The sequence below is a fragment of the Melanotaenia boesemani genome, chromosome 10 (assembly GCF_017639745.1).
Source record: "Melanotaenia boesemani isolate fMelBoe1 chromosome 10, fMelBoe1.pri, whole genome shotgun sequence".
Lineage (NCBI taxonomy): Eukaryota > Metazoa > Chordata > Actinopteri > Atheriniformes > Melanotaeniidae > Melanotaenia > Melanotaenia boesemani.
Window position 1 is genome coordinate 4,965,942 of NC_055691.1, and position 17,767 is coordinate 4,983,708.

A 17,767-nucleotide genomic window follows, 5' to 3' on the forward strand; every position below is an offset into this window, starting at 1 on the left:
CCCAAATGCAGGCAGGAGGCAGAACTGGTGCAGGTAAAAAGGTTTATTACCCAGGAACTCACGACAGGGAACCACCGACGACGGGGATAAACTCCAGAGAACAAAAACCAAACATGACAAAATGAAAACTAAAGCATGAACATAACTACAAACCAAGAACATGACCAAACTAATCATAACAAAAACCAAAATCCTAAACAATCAAAACACCCACCAAAACCCAGAAACCGTGACAGCAGTGGCCGTACCAGTCCTTTTCTTTCTGGCCCTGGAAACCGTTGAACTTTTCCAAAATGTTCACAGTGAGAAGAGACACAAACAGATGGGTGTGATTTTTGTTTTCTGTCCTTACTGCGGCCTCTGAGGAGGCGAATTGATCAGCCTTTTCTGCCATTGATACTTCTTCACTTAAAGGTGAGCTGCTCTTCGATTTTTCATGCATAGAAATAGCTGTTGCCATATTGATGATGGTCTGGTCCTCTTTGCAATTATTTTGCTTTCTGGGTTCAAACCGTTAAGAAGTTCTAATGTACAGAATGTAGAAGTGACATCACAGTGATCAAAGGCACAACAAATTACATGTGATTACATCACAACAGAATGGAATCCGAACACGCCCAATGGGCGGGTCCCATTGGGTAAGTCCCGCCCATTCACAGGTCAGGCCCTCCCATCCAACTTTTTAATTTTAATTTGTGTTCTTTTAAAAATAATTTTAATTTATAATTATTTAACAGTAATTTTTATAGTGGTACCATATTATCAAATGTAGAATCATTTGTGCTATTTTTGCATTAAGAAAACTTATGTCTCGAGATATTTGCAAGCTGTGTGTGTGTATACTTGTATATTTAATCTGTGTGCGTGTAATAACAAAATCCCGCGACAATTTACAGATCATAATGCTTTCTTTAAGTTATCGCGATATTTGGGGCAAAGTCTTTCTCTAGCTTCATTGAAGTAGTGGCAGACGGATCCCTTTGGACAGTGGACATAAGACAGCGATCTAATGATAATGTGGAGAAAGGATCATATGTTAGTTGTCACACAGCAAGAATACAGCACTCTTGGCAGTTTGGGTGATTCCAACAACGTGACAAGCCTTAGCAAGATAGCAGCCGCTGCAGCAACCACAAGTAGCCTACACGTGTCCCGTCTCCTCTTCCTCTGGAGGTGTTCTATCAGTTTGGCATACCTCATCAGAATAGCATACCGGAAGTTTACATTTTTAGACTTATTTACCGTTTTGGCTACTCTGTCAAAACAGCACTAATTAAAGCTATTTTTATAGATGGGTTAATCTGATATAATACAGTTCATAAAGAGGTATGATGTTTTGACAGGTGGGTTAATCTGAAAGAATGTAGTCTATGAAGAGATGTGCTGTTTTGATGGGTGTGTTACTTTGATAGAAAAAATAACTGATTAATAAACAACAAAAAGAAAAAATACAATTTGTTACAGACTGGTTGTTAACACTTGGATTTGTTCGAATGACAATAACCATATTCTGAGGTCACAGAAATATAACTAGTTAAGTATTAAACACACATTTTTCACATTTAAAATTTTCTGATGGGTCCATCTGGAACAGACAGACAGACTGACTGACTGATTGATTGATTGATTGATTGATTGATTGATTGATTCACCCGTGGTTTCAAGTTAGCCAACATGAGCCTCTCCAGCACCTTCATTGTATGTGATTACTAAAGCAGAGTGCTGTTCTACTTCACCATACATACATCAAAAACTGGGCAGAAAATCATCTTAAGCATGGTTAACATGATACAAATGGTAAAAAAAACAGAACAAAACAAAACAAACAAACAAACAAACAAACAAACACACACACACACACACACACACACACACACACAAAAACACAAAACAAAACAAAAAAACTACAATGGTGCACAAAACATCCACTGTAGACGCACAAGACATATTTAGCATATATATTTAACATATCAGACTTATTTTGCATAGGAAGAAAAAATAATGAAGAGAAAGGACGATATTCCCGACTTATTGATAAAGAGTTAAGACGCAGATCAGGCTGAGATAATTCCCAGTCCCAATGTCAGCAGCCCTGACAGCTACTAGCAATAAACAATCTAGAAAGAATACATTTAATCAACCAAACATTTAAGGCTCCTACACCCACCCTCTGGCCACCTTAAGTGCAGCTCCACCACTGTTTCAGACTGATAAGCCATGAAGGCCATTTTACATCAGAGTGTATCAGTGATGTTCAACTTTATATTTCAGATATTTTTTCTGAAAAAGATATAAGGAAAGGTTAAAAGAACAGTTTGAGAAATGAAAATGTAAGCAATGGTGATTATAACCAGAAGGGGGCGATATCGCTTCAGTTGAATAATTTCAATCAGATACTGGCACAAACGTTTAAACAGTAAGTCACACACAGGTCACACAAGCAACTTTAATCAATGTACAATCAATGTTTGACTGCCTCCTAAGTGTTTTACAATGCAGACAGATTCCCAGAATAAAGAACATTTACACTCTGTACATGGATCCTGCAGAATTTTGCATTTATTTTATATTCATAAGCATACTTCATATTGGATTTATATGTAAAATCTACATAAAAATAAAAAAAACAAAACAAAACAAATGCACATTTTATGTATGTGTAAATATGTTTAAACAGTATATAAACTAGATATTGTATACTGTTTATTTTTACACCTATAGAAATTAACAATATACTTGCTTGGCACCTTTAAAATTTCAGGATTTCATGCAGTTTTCAGTGTCAGTGTCACTACTTCTATTTGCTAGTTTCACTAGAAAATCCAAACCTTGTAAGACAATTATTTTGTATTCAGTATTTCTACCTTTAATATTAACATTAATATTGGCCCTACACAACAAAAGGAATCCCACTGGTATGGATCATAAAGGGATGGCGTGATTATCAATCACTGATACTTAAAAACTCAAAAGCTACAGTATGTATGGTTTAATGGAATGATTATCAATATATTATAATATAGTGGTAACTTAAGGCTGATTTGGATAAATATTCCAAACCATTAGCTTTTAGGTCCTTTATTTGTAAGCTTGCAGGGAAAAGGGGTTGAAGAGAGAGAAGGGAGGGCCCCAGGCCAGAACAATCAGAGCTGGCTGCATCGAGGAACTTAATCCCAGCGGGAAATAATAAATTACTGAATTATGATAATAAAGACTGAATTAGAGTCAAGTTTTGAAGAAACAAATATCTTGTAAAATGTCTCAGCATTATCTTAATATGACAAAAAGTAACTGAACTCTGGCTTCTCTGCCCAACCAATTAATAAACATTTAGACTTCAGCAGATTGAAATATACTTTATAGTAATGAGCACATCATGTAGAGCAGGGGTGGCCAACGTCGGTCCTCAAGAGCCACAATCCTGCAGGTTTTCCATGCATCCCTGCACCAACACACCTAACTCAAATTAAATGGACCCAACAGCCTATAAGGATCTGCACAATGACTCATTAGTTTAATTCAGGTGCGTCGGTGCAGGGATGCATGTAAAACCTGCAGGATTGTGGCTCTTGAGGACCGACGTTGGCCACCCCTGATGTAGAGGACTTCTACTCACTGGCATGACTGTTCACAGAATTTCCTATTTACATTTGATTGTGCACTGTGTAAAATGTAAATGAAAACAGACACCAACAGTCTGCTAACATTAAACCTCTCAGTCTTGCCAAACAAGCAAAGCAGCTGCCTGGTTACTGCAGTGTCCTCTTGAGGAAATCAACCAAGAGGTGATGAGGGAAACCAAAATCCATCTGAGTCAACACAAAGCCCTGCAGCACAGACAGAGGGTGAGACAGATGTAACGTATGCACAGACGTGCAATATAAAAGAAACAAGGGCCAAAAAGTAAAGAACAAGCAGCGCTCACATCCCGATGAAGCACTTCAGGGTTGATGATGTCAAATAAGTTTGCACCTTGTTTGTCCAGTAGCCTGGTTATCTCGACTCCAAGAACTGGAACACACACATTTCTCAGCAAGCGTTACAGGGTATGACAATCACCTCACAAGGTATATCTACAGCAGTGTTAATTGTATTTAGTAAAATTAAAGTGTATCTCAGATGTTATCAGTGTAAGAGGAGTGAGGTTTGACTGGAGTGTCTCACCAGACAGGACTTTGGGAACGCCTATTTTCTCCACAGCTTCTCTTAAAAACTCTCGCTCTGCCTCGTCATGCACCTATATGTAAACAAGTAAAGGGGACTGAGCAAGTCCAATCAAACAGTAAAATAATGTTTTGTGTCTATGGCTTCAGAATCTGCATAATTTAACATAAACATAATTATTTTATAACAATAGTTTTCACGTACATTAATGTAGCTTGAATAATAAACATTTTGCTAAGCACACAGAAATGCAAATTTTTAGTGTATTAATATTTCTGAATAAGTCATTAGATTTTTTTTTTTTTTAAATACAGAAGGCGTGACCCATTATTTTCCTAAATTTCTGCAACAGAGGTCAGGGAGCCATGTTGTTTCCTTAATAACCTCATTAATGTGAACTTCTCAGTGGCTCAAAAACACCAGAACTTTCCTTTAAATATGGTATTACAAGAAAACCATCAATGGAAAAAACAACATAAAACTTGCCAGTTTATTGCCTGAGGGCAGCTCAGCACGGAGTACTGTGATCCTATAGATATGTAAGATAAAAATATTATCACATACATGACACAGAGCAGCAGATCGTTTACATAATGATCTAATGAAATCGTAGATATGATTCTGTATGTTTGAATGAGATAAAATGAAGTTTCTTCAACATAATAAAGCTTATCAAGCCATATCTGATGTTACTGATCCAGCTTTGCATTTTACTACTGAATGAAATAGATAAGAATAAAGAAGGGCTGCATCTGGCTTTTTACCTTTTGCAACTTCTAATGCTGCAACCAGACTAATACTTGGACACATGTCCTCATTAGAGACATGACATGGCTCCTTTATTCTTTGTAATTTCTTTTGTCCTTGATTCTGGATCTTTGCACATCTGGTGGAAAATGTGCAGAATCCTGTTTATATTTGAAATGTAAAGGATTTATCTTCACCTACATTGATTATGCATTTTTCCAAATATGTTTCATTCTCTCTTTCAGTGGGACTTTCTTATTAAATATTATATGTATTATCAAGTTCAGAACAATAAAGATGACCCTTTTATGTGCAATTTTCTAACCATTTGAAGTAGTTTATTTTATAACTTCCTTCCTTTTTCACGTTGCACGTTGAAAGCGAATGTACTGACACTTCCTTACTGGAAAGTACAAACTGATTTGGTATCTTGGTTTTAGTATGGATGACTAAGGGGGAAGCAGTAGCTGTGTTTTTTTGCACCAACATAGTGAAACATGGACTTCTTGTCACGACTAAGATGGGAAGGAGAGCTGTTTGCTTTCAGATGTGGCTGAACTTTTTTGTTTTGATACCGTTATTGTGATCGTATGTAAAGGAGGCAAGAACAATATAAAGCTCAAAGTTGCAAGGTCTTCTTGAGGCCAGGAATTTACCATTTTTGGTTTTGTGGTAATTTGCTTTAATGGAAACATGTTTTGCAGCCCATGTGGTCATTTTGTCCAGATATTAGTCATTTTTATTAGAAAAAAAATAGCAAGAAAGGTCTTACTGGTTCCGTTTACTGTGCAGGAAGAGTTTCTTGTCTGCATAGGAAGCTGTGACATCTACAGCTACGACCTAGAAACCAGGAACAAATATATAAACATGACTCAAAAAGAAACCCTCATGTAGGGAGGCATGAAGATATTTTCTTCTATTAGTAATTCAGAGATCTCTTGTGTCAATTTTAAAAGACCATCTCAATCTGCCAAAATATGTAAAAAAAATCAGATTTTCTGAGTTTTTATCCAATAGGAAAGTACATAAAGATGAAAAAAAAAGAATATTGTGCAAAACTTCATTTATTTCAGTAATTCAAGTAATTAAAAGGGAAGCTAATATATAGACTCATTAAATGCAAAGTGAGATATTTCAAGCACTTATTTGTTATAATTTTGATGATTATGGCTTACAGCCTATGAAAACTCAAAAATCCTAATCTCAGAAAATTAGAACATTAAATTAAATCAATATAAAAAAGATTTTGAATACAGAAATGTTGAAGAGTATAGTCATGCATATGAACTCAGTAACTGGTTTGAGCCCCTTTTGCATGAATTCCTGCCTCAGTGTGGCGTGGCATGGATGTTATCAGCCTGTGGCCCTGCTGGGGTGGAATGGAAGACCAGGATGCTTCAATAGCAGCCTTCAACTCTTCTACATTGCTCGGTCTCATGTGTCTCATCTTTCTCTTTGCAATGCTCCATAGATTTTCTACGGGGTTCAGTTCAGGAGAGTTTGCTGGTCAATCAAGTCCAGTAATCCTTGATCATTGAACCAGGTTCTGGTTCTTCTGGCAGTGTGGGCAGGTACCAAGTCCTGCTGGAAAATAAAGTCAGCATCTCCAAAAAGCTTTTCTGCTGAAGGAAGCATGAAATACTCTAAAACCTCCTGGTAGACGGCTGCGTTGACTCTGGACTTAAAGCACAGTGGACCAACACCAGCAGATGACATGGCTCCTCATTCAACACAGATTGTGGAAATTTCATGCTGCACTTGGATTCCTGTGTCTTGGATTGTTGGCTTTCCATTCTTCCTCCAGATTCTGGGACCTTGATTTCCAAATGAGATGTAAAATTTGCCCCATCAGAAAAGAGAGCTTTGGACCAGAGCTCAACAGACCAGTTCATTTTTTCTTTAACCCAACTTCTAATGTTGTGTTTTGTTGCAGCTTGACAAGAGGAATACAACATGTGAAGTCCATGTCCAGGATCCATCTGTGTGTGATGGCTCTCAAAGCACTAACTCCAGCCTCAGTCCACTCTTTGTGAAGCTCCCCCACATTTTTCAGTGGCCTTTTCCTGACGATCCTCTCCAGGCTGCTTCATCCCAGCTGGCCTTTCCACCTTTTTTCTTCCACACTTTTCCCTTCCATTCAACTTCTCATTAATTTGCTTTGATGTAGCACTTTAAGAGCATCCAACTTCTTTTTCAATTACCTTTTGAGGTTTTCCCTCCTTGTGGAGGGAGTCAGTGATGATTCTCTGCACGACTGTCAGGTCAGCAACCTTCCCCATGATTGTAATTTCTACTAAAGTAGACTGAGAGACCATTTTAATGCTCAGGAGTATTTTGCTAGTGTGAGGAACAAGTAGGTTTTAGATGCATCGCAGATGCATTTTTGTTTGACAAAACAAATAGTTAAAACCATGTTACATGTTTTCACTCAGTAGTTAAGTCATCACGCAGGGAAAAACCATGCATCAATAATCGTTATAAATTTGCATCGCTGCCATCTGAATCGTGATGCGCTTAAAGATTCCCACCCTTACTATAGACTATTTCTCTGTTCATTAAAACATCTGGGATGTTTTAAAAGTTTTCCTCTCAATTTTTACAAACTTTTATCTGGTACAAGAACAAAACGAATAACATTTTGCTTTCTTTAACTTTCCAAAAGACTGCTGAGAATATCCTGTCAGAAATTACCACTTCAAAGAAGAGTGTTGGCATGCCACAGTAGAGTTCTCCGGAGACCTGTGCCCAGACTGTCGTACCCATGGTGGAGGTGTTAACAAAGGGAGTGTCAGAACTCCATACTCTTAGCTCCGGAGAGGCTGATCCCATCAGACACTGAACACAAACGCAAAATAATAAATCTCCTCTGATAAAAGCACATCATTCAGGGAACAAGCACTTTGAGTCTTACCTTTTTGATATATTCAGGCATGACGCTGGAGAGATCTGTTCTGAAAAGTTCCTAAAATCACATTTGTCAGATAAGAGCCAATAAAAATCCCATCAGTATCTCAACCCAGCTGTTGCATTCCTGTCCACAGGTGGTGAAGTTGGTGTACTTACAGTGAGCTCCTTGGATGAGATGTTGAGTTGGAAGCGGCCATCTTGGTGAGCAGCAGCAATCAGGGGCTTAAAGACCTCATCTGTGGGTAAAACACAAGGCATCAGTTTCATGTAGCATACAAATTTACCTCAGAAACACACACAGGGAGATACATTTTCTAAGTTTGGACTGGGTGTAAGTCATAATGATTATAGTGTCTCAGCTGCACTGAACAGGCATCGTATTCATGCACTAAGGTGTCTTTTCTGTTACTGATGCCCTTGAAATTGAAGGGGAGGAAAAAGCTATAGCAAACAGCTGACCTGAGAACCAAAAGTAAAGCATCCTGTTTTCCGTCAGGTGGCTTGGATGGAAAACTGAACTACTGATCACAGAAGATGTGTTTTTGTAGTTGGTCAGCCCCTGAAACAAATAAGGAGGAGAGAGATGTTTTATCTCTTGAAAAGTCAGAATTGGATGAGGATGTAGTGAAGCACGTTGTTTCCAACACATCACATGTGACTGTGGTGTCTTTCACGAGTTATTTACCTTGTGATATGATTCTATGTAGTTAGCAGTGATGACGGGAGCAGCAGTTACACCAATATCTACACTTATTCCTCCATCACTGAGGAAATGTGCTGTAAACACACACAAACCAAAATGTTCAAAGAAATTCTGATGATAGATGAAAAAAAGGAGTTAAATATATATTATTACATATGTTGTGTGTCTTTGATTTACTGCAACTATTCAGATTTGGACTTTTCTATGAATAAAAGTCTTTCATCATCTTCTACATGGTCAAAAGAGGAAAATACTATTATTAAATTTTTTTAAAAATGTATTTTGCTTGGTTCAGTCAGCACAATTACTTGGTATGGGTTAGAAAATTGTTTTAAATTTTTATTTTATTATGACATAATACTCCTGAAATTTAAAATGAGAGCTGTTTCTTAAGAGTCAGCTGACTTTGCAGCGTATTCCCAGCAGTGGAGGCAGCACTTGAATGATTTCTTTCCAAGATCAGAACGGATGTTGGGGACAGAAAACAGGAATACGTCATGAGAAGGAAGACGGGAAGCTCCTGTACGTTTTGGACAGATATAAGTACACTGATAACTTAAACAGATTTAAAGACAAGAACATTTCAGTGTTTGAGTCTGTGAAAGGACAAAGAAAACCATGCAACCTGATCATGCAATATGCAGCAACATATGTTGTTTTTTCTTTTCTTTTTTCTAGCTACAGAACATGAGGTTTTAAAGAAAGAGAACATTATTCAGCAGGATTCCCGAGTATCTGTAATGACATATACACTCAAGCTCATAACCCTGAATGGTGAGAATAGGAAGAAAGTTCAGGAGCTTTGAATTTGAGAAAATCATGAATTTAGTTTAGTTAGATCTATTTCAAATCAAACAAACTAATCTGGACAATATATTTAGCCACAAAAGTCTCACTCAACAGCATCAGGAGATCATAAGTTGGAGTCAGGCTTTTTCATTTCACGTCAGAAATCCAACAAACCAACCAATTAAAAGCTAATCTATAAACATGGGCCACTAACAGCATTTAAAACACACAACAGAAGTTTAAAATCGACTCTAAAATGAACTGGAAGTCAGTGGAGCGACGACAGCACAGGGGTTACGTGTTCACATCTGGATGTGCTTGTTTAAAATTAGGCAGCAGCGTTCTGTACAAGTTGGAGACGTGAAATTGAAGACTGAGGCCAAAGTAAAAGGCATTACAGTCTTTACTTATGAATGCATGGATTGCTTCTCAAGATCCTGCTGACTGACGAAGGGCTGAAAAAAGCTTGTTCTAACAACAGAACTGTCAAATATTACACCAAGATTTTTAACCATGATTAAAAACGGGGACCAGAGATCTACAGTTCGTGAAACATTCTACATACGTGACATGCCAAACAAGATAGAGTCAGTTTTGCTGTCATTTAAGTGTATAAAGTTTTGTTTCAACCACTACTTTACATCATTTATACAACCAGTAGCGTAGTAACAGCTGTATTTTCATTTGGTCTCATGAGCAAGTTTATCTGTAAAACGTTTAAAAATGAAAAGATAGATTATGTTTTCACGGTTGAAAGAGCTTCAAATAGCCCTTAATTGCTCTTTATGATCAAACCTGAATGAGAAAGAGTTCAAGAGCAGAGCTCACAAAAAAACATATTTAAAAAATAATATTATCACAATGCTTTAAAAAGATTCAGTTCTATCTATTTTGGTTGGGAAAGTTATTTCTATGTAAAAAATACAAAACGTCAGATATTATGAGTTGCTCATAATAAAGGACAAAATGACAATGAAGGATTATTACGCTGTTTAGGAAGGGAAAAAAGAAAAAAAACACTCCCACTTAGTGTCAGAAAACCTGTGTCAGTTACAGGTCAGGCTGCTCCAACCTGATAATGACCTGAATTATTAAGAGGAAAACATGGGACTGTAGAGGTATATTTGTACCTTTTGAAATGTATTTTTATGTGTAACGGCACCAAATTTTTTTGACCAAGTCACATAAAAACACATAAAATAAATAATGTATTAAAAGACAACCAGATGCCCCCTCCTGCACCCACCTGCTGTGTCTTGAATGAAGTCAGCCAGTATATCCGCCAGCTTATTGATCTCTTTACAAATCTGTACATAAGGACAGATTTGTCGTTGTTGTAATTTGGTCATAGATGAAATGAGCACAACAAATTCTTTCATCTGTCATCCTCACCTGCCCTTTGATGACCAGCTTGACAGTGAAGGTGATAAAGTCAGTGAAGAGCTTCTTCAGCCAGTTTGGCCTGATCAGCGAGAAGCAAATAGATGTTAACAGGCTCTAGAACAGCAATCATGTAGTACAGATAGTTTATCAATGTGGCTTCAGGTGCAGTTTTGTCACTTACTGTTTGTCTCCTTGCAGGTGAAGACGAAGCTTGTGGAAATTCAGATAACAATCTGATGTGTCTGCCGCTACTTTTCCTTCACCACAGTCTGGCAGAGTTGGTAGACAGAGAACGGAGCGCATGGGGACAGATCAGATTAAGAAAAAAAAGGAAGCTCGTGCCTTGCCGTTTATACTATTAAACAGTTATCATGGTCTGCTTCAAATTTCAACATGCTGAGAAACTGAAAGATCCCAACACTATTCCTGACAAGGAATGTTTTGAGGGTGCTTGCAGCTGTAATTTTTCATTAATATGGCATGTTTTATCTTCTTATGAGCTTGATTACATGTCCAGTGAGACTATCATACTGCTGATGTTGCCAATGAACAGACACACAATCAACATTAAAACAAACAGAAGATCTTTCAGAAAAATTGACAGCTTACATTTCCCACAATTAAAACTTTGAACTATAAAATAGTGTTTATGTGATGAAGTTGTTTTTATTACTGAGTCAGCAAGAACTTATAAATGAATAATTTGTAGAATTGTTACGGACATTAAACACAAACCTATGACATGCCAACCACGGTTTTGCATGCACCTCCTGTAATGTTTGGAAGTCAGAAACTCGTCAACAGGTTGTGAACACAAAAGGTTCATGAGAGAATCAGTTTTTTCCCTCAAAATCAAGAAGTGATTATGGTGAGCTTCCCATTTTAGCATGTGCTATTATTAATTATTGCTGTCATGACAGCTGAGGAAGATGTGTACTGTTTGTTGCGCTCAGTTATGTATATTACTTTAACTTAATTATTTTGATTATGTACACTACCGTTCAAAAGTTTGGGGTCACTTTGCAATGGGATTCAATAGGGAAGTGACCCCAAACTTTCGAACGGTAGTGTATTTAAGAACTTTGCTGGATTTCCTAGCAAGTAGCACTTTATGTTCTTGTGTTTTCATATTTCTACCATAAAACAAAGTTCAGTCACTTTTTTCACTTTTTAAAAATTATTTATTCAAGTTTCTAGACTTCAGTTGTGCTTTAGCAAAGTTGATTTCTTCTCATCTTCCTGCCTCCTGCCTCCTGCATTTGGGTCCTATTACACACCTCTCGTTTTATTTTTATTTAATTATATTCATTATATGGTTCAAATAAGCAGATTTGTTTTGTTCTCTTTGTGTAAAAATATCAATATAAAAAGTACAGCTTAAAATAACAGGAAATGTATTATGAAATGTCTTCCTGAAATGGAGTTTAGTGAAAATAATAGAAATTGAAATACTTAAAAAGCATGAATACTTGAAATTGTACTGGAATAAAAGCTACTTACAGAGTTTTGGGTTGATTCCTAGATCAATCTGAGAATCAATCTCAAAGTCAACACTCTGTGCAAAGTTGACACTGGAAAAAAGAAACAACACAAGAAATACACATGGTTTTTTATTCACATTAATTGAATCCTGGCATTTGCCACACTTCACTAGTGCTTTCTAAAGATACACAAATATAATCAACATCCAAACAAAACAAAATAAACTTATGGGTCGATTAAAACTGAGCACTCAGTGCTTAGAAAGATAATTGTGTGGCTGTATATTTTCATGACAAACAAAACTGGAGAATATTAATCATTGCTAAAATGTTGTTTAAACCTAACCTAGTTAGTGAGACAGAGAAATATCCAGCATCAAGCTAACAGGTCTGTAGCAGTAAAACCACTCTGGACTTAAGTTCCTAACAAAGCAATGTTTGGTTTTAACAGTCAGAATTAGTGAGTTGCCTTTTCAGCCATTAAGAAAATATCCTGATTTATTTTAGCAAACACAAATCCATGGACCAAAGTCTATGTATCTGCCAATGACACTGAAAGAACAAACAGAAGCAGCAAATTAAAGAAATACCATACCATACCGTACCGTACCATATCGTACCATATCGTACCATGTCGTACCATACCATACCATACCATACCGTACTGTACCATACCATACCATACCGTACCGTACCGTACCGTACCATACCGTACCGTACCGTACCGTACCGTACCGTACCGTACCATACCATACCATACCATACCATACCATACCGTACCGTACCATACCGTACTGTACCGTACCCTAACGTATCATACCATACCATACCGTAACGTAACGTAATGTAACGTAACGTACCGTAACGTACCGTAACGTACCGTACCGTACCGTACCGTAACGTAACGTAACGTAACGTACCGTAACGTAACGTAACGTAACGTAACGTAACGTAACGTACCGTAACGTAACGTAAAGTAACGTAACGTAACGTACCATACCATACCATTTTATTTCTAAAGCACTTTAAAAACATAACAACTGACAAAGTGTTGTACAGTAAATGTAAAAAAAGAGAAAAAAAGCCTAAAAACTGCACAAATAATGGATTAGAGTGCAAGTTAAATGATCATTTAGAGTTAAATGATCAAGTAGAAAATTAAACAGCTATAAATGACCACATATGAGCTATAAGATATTTAAAATATCACAAGTACATATAAATGAGGATGACAACTCACATTTACTTGAAAGTCAATGAGTAAAAGTGTGTTTTTAAATGAGTTTTAAAAACAGCCAGAGAAGGAGCCTGTCTAACCTGCAGTGGGAGCTCATTTCATATTCTACGCAAGATGGATAAAAGTAAAATCTTTCATCATGACACAGAAACTCCTATCAGAGGTAGGACCTAACCATTGCCGGGCTGAGGTGGGAATGAATGCCATGGTCCACTGTGTCGAAAGCAATGGTTAATTAAAAAAAACACTAATAAAACACAGTCTCTAGACTTTATTGCTAAAAATATGTAAAAACCCTTTAAAAAGCTTATTCGGCGCTGTGGTACATTTTAAACCCAGACTGTAAAAAGTTCAAAACTTTATATTTATCCAGGAAGGACTTCAGCTGGGTGTAGACAAATTTTCCAAGATCTTGGACAAAAAAAGTAACTTGGAGATCGGCCTAAAATTAGAGAAAGCGGGTTGAGGCCAGATTTCTTTAGCAAGGGTTGCCCCACGCATTTTTAAAATTGCTCGGCACTACACAAGAGGCCAACTACTGTTAATAATATTAAGGATGGAGGACCTAACAGCAGGAAAAACCTCCTTAAGAAGGTGTGGAGGAGCAACATCATAAGAAGAGCCAGATGGCTTCATACTGGTAACCGGTTTCTCTTAAGAGGAAAGGGAAATAGGCTCAAAGTGATCCAAGACAGTGTAGCTGTGGACCAAGGAGGGAAGAGAAATACAGGCCCTGGTGTACAACACTTGTCCAAGAAGAAACGAAGAAATAGCTAATTAGCCATAATGCATCTATGTATGTATGTAAATGTAATATTGATGTGCATTTTAAGCTTCTTTCTCAATGTTCAGTTATTTATTTATCTCTTTATTTCCTTGTTTTTAACAGAAGACAATGCATGTAAGCAATTAGTATGACTGCTAGCTTGGTATCTTTAACCTCCATAATCACCAGGACTGAGCAAAAACCTTAAAGCTGTTCTGATTAAATGACAGTCTCCAAATCACATATTCAAACAATAAGGGTTTTGTTAAAAACAAACTTTATTAATAACTTGTCAGGTTTGATTCTAACATTAGCATTTAGCATTCTGCTGCATGCTAACACAAACCAAAGAGGTAACTCTTTATTTTCTGTTCTCTTTTGACATTCTGTTTCTTTCAAAATGATAAATGGGGATAACCATTACCCATGTATACTTTACCCGATAATGTATCTGCATGATTTTGATATGTTACTATAAAATTGATGTAAAGGCTGGAAATTAATCTATGTTGTGCAGTGTGATAATTATTATCATAAACTGGTGTTCAAATGGGACTTTTTAATGGTTTTCTTGTTTTTCCATCATATGCACTTTTCTATATTCTGTATTTAACCAGAGGAACAGGTGAAAAATTGGATGTAGGCTGTTAACACACTCACAGCCAGCTGCCGTATCCATACTTGATGGTCCCTTTGAACACTGCAGACACATTGCTAATATCCAGACCAATGCCTTTTCCTGGAAGCAGCTCAAATGAGCTCTGACCAATCGACAGGTTGTGAATCTCCAAACTGGACGGGTTAAAAGAGAAACATTTTATGATTCCATTAAAATTCTTTGTAAACTTGTGTGAACACTTTTTTTTTATTTTTTCGTCACTTACTTGTCCAGGCCATATGAGACTTCACCGATGTAGAGCAGGGATTTCGCTCCCTGCATACTTGGGTATCGGGCATGTTGAAAAGCTGCTTCAATCACTTTAGTTGTTTTCTCATTTACTGTCAGGAACAGATAAACAGCAACATATTAGCAAAGAAACTTTTGCACTTTGATATGTGAACAGGAAGAAGTACGAATTGATGATGCAGTCAAGAGAGAAAAATACTATGCTGAGGAAGTCAATGGTTTGTTTACAGTACACTGAGGATGGCAGGTGAATTGGCCTACTTTTGCAATATTGTGTTTTTATACCTTTTGTACAAATCCACAGTAGCCTATAGATGAACAACTTGAAAGCAACATGCTGGTAAACAAATGCTTCAACTCAATATAAATTTACCAGAATGTGATCTGATTCATTCACACATTTTCCAGATTCAGTACGATGAGGCTGGTCTGGTAAAGTAAACAAGAAAGTCAGGTGCTTCAGAATAAGACGTTTATTTTTTTCTTTGTAACATATGTTCAATATTTCATGGCTAAAATGCAGAATTTAGGTTATAGACTTAAGATGTCCTGTACATGTAAATCTGTGATTTGAAGTTATATGAAACATGTTCATATGATCCGTGCAGAAAATTTCATGTTGAAATAGCAATTTTAAATACAGTTCATTCAGTTTTAGTGCTTTTTACTTTGACAATTAACAAACATGCACAGAGCCAACTTCACCATCCCCTTGATAAATAATAAACCTGCACCTATCCACTCTGATGTTTTGCCTGCAGACACTGAAGGAGGCTACTTCAATCCAATTGTCCAGGGTGTTTCCTGCCTCTTGCTGGATGACAGCCAGGACAGGCTCAAGCTCCACACACAACCCTCAACATTATATATAAGGTATTAAAAAAAAATAAAATCTATGTATGGCTTAACAAAGAAGGAAAGTTAAAAGGAAACCTGATAAAACTGAATGTCTTACAAAAGGGTTTTTACAGCTAAATTATGAAGCATTAAAGCATAAAGATGCTTCTGGTTAAGAATCCAACTCTTGAAAACAACAGCATACAGAAGAAAATCTGTGTCCACCCATGTCTATATTTCTTTTAGTTGTACAAAAGAACTGATTGCTCAGGAGGTGATGCTTTTACTTGTGTTGCCTTATCTCGACCCAGAGTGCACCAGTGTGAACTTCCTTTGTGAAACTAAAAACCCAGAGTTAAACCTGAAGGTACCTGTTTATGCACTTATCATGGCTGCATAAAACAGCGCTTGTGATAGCAAGCTTTGTAGTGTATAGCTTTAATACAATTGCCTGCATTTATGGTGCTGTCTACACATGCTGTGTAACCCTCATCATTTTTTGCTTGCAGCCTTATATCACACAATTGTGAACACTAAACCACCCACCCTTTCATTTTGTACCATAATCTAATTGTGACAAGCCACAAGAAAGTCTGCAGGTGGAAAGAATCCTTTACGTAGTAGACCGAGAAATCAAGAGTTCCTTTTATAATTTTATTTGCAAAAACATAAACCATGGTTCTTAAAATCCAATGGCTAATTTAAATTAATAGTGTATGATACAAAAAAAAAAAAAAAGAAAAAACCTGAAAACTTACACACAACAGCAGCTGGGTAGGTAAGCCTGCACACAGTTCCAGTAAACCTGTAGGCTGAAGCAGAGTCCGGCAGGCAGCCGTTGGTCGTCCCAGACAGAGACAAAAGCAGCGAGAGGAGCAGCAGCGGTGGGAAAGCAGTACCAGGCATTGTGTTAGGTTGTTTTTGATTAACCCTAGTGATTGCAGCTCTGTAGCAACTGTGAATGTCAACTCTACACCTACAAACCCACTATAATGGAGGGTTCAGTGCCCTAGTAAGAAACCCCGTCCTGCATTCAATCGGAGACAGACAACCTGTGTGATTCACACTTGGAAGGGACCTGGAAGGACAAACTCAGACTCAGGTTTGGCCAAAAAACTGACCAAAGTACAACCTTTTTCATGATGTGACAGCTACAGAAACAAGTTCTTAACTGCAACTGTTTACAACACAGGCAAGTCAAATGATAAAAATAGCAGCTATCAATAAAAAGTATGTACGTACCCACAAATTTGCCTTAAAATGACAGAAATACACTTGTGTTTGCAACTTCTCTTCCTGCTCTGTCCATCCGGCTAACGTCGCTACATTCAGAACCAACTTTCTCTTAACAAAGAAGGTTTGAACATGTGCAGGCTCACAGTGAAACCAGATACAGGAGCTGAGTCTAAGTGTGCATTCCCTGCTGGTGGTTTCCCAGAAGCTACTGACTGTAGCTGTTCTCCTCCAAATCTCCCAGGTGAGTGATTTGGATTTGACCTGACAGTTAAAGATAGAGGCGAGGAGAGGGGGAGGTACATCAGGGTACGGACAAAAACTGGAGGGAACAAAGTGGGTTACTGATGGAGTAAAGGCCTTTGACGGGAGCCTCCAGTGTCCAGTTAGAGTCATAATCTCTGCTGTGGTTGCTAGAATTGATTTTATTTTTGTTTATAAAGGGTTTACAGACCACTTTTCTGTCTCTCAGGGAACGAAGCTTGATGTATTGATCTACTGACGGTGGAGTCACTACTGGTCATTTGAAATTTTTTGTTTCTACAAAGCATCTTACATAAACAGTTAGCCTAATGATGTTTGTGGCTTGTTTACTGAGAAATCTGTATATTCC

The 17,767-nt window shown here is 37.3% G+C and overlaps 1 protein-coding gene across 1 annotated transcript; it reads right to left on the reverse strand.

Annotated features, from left to right (window-relative positions):
* Positions 1–3,599: 3,599 nt before the first annotated feature.
* On the reverse strand, positions 3,600–17,366 carry LOC121648096 (cholesteryl ester transfer protein, plasma). Its single transcript, XM_041998044.1, has 18 exons — positions 17,164–17,366; positions 16,680–16,999; positions 15,062–15,176; positions 14,838–14,969; positions 12,194–12,264; positions 10,875–10,962; positions 10,703–10,772; positions 10,557–10,617; positions 8,504–8,595; positions 8,278–8,377; positions 7,975–8,054; positions 7,823–7,873; positions 7,603–7,746; positions 5,684–5,751; positions 4,651–4,693; positions 4,165–4,237; positions 3,926–4,011; positions 3,600–3,827 (listed from the first exon to the last, which is right to left on the reverse strand). The coding sequence occupies exons 2-18, from the start codon at positions 16,825–16,827 to the stop codon at positions 3,750–3,752; spliced, it is 1,500 nt and encodes a 499-aa protein (XP_041853978.1). The 5' UTR covers positions 16,828–16,999; positions 17,164–17,366; the 3' UTR covers positions 3,600–3,749.
* Positions 17,367–17,767: the final 401 nt, after the last annotated feature.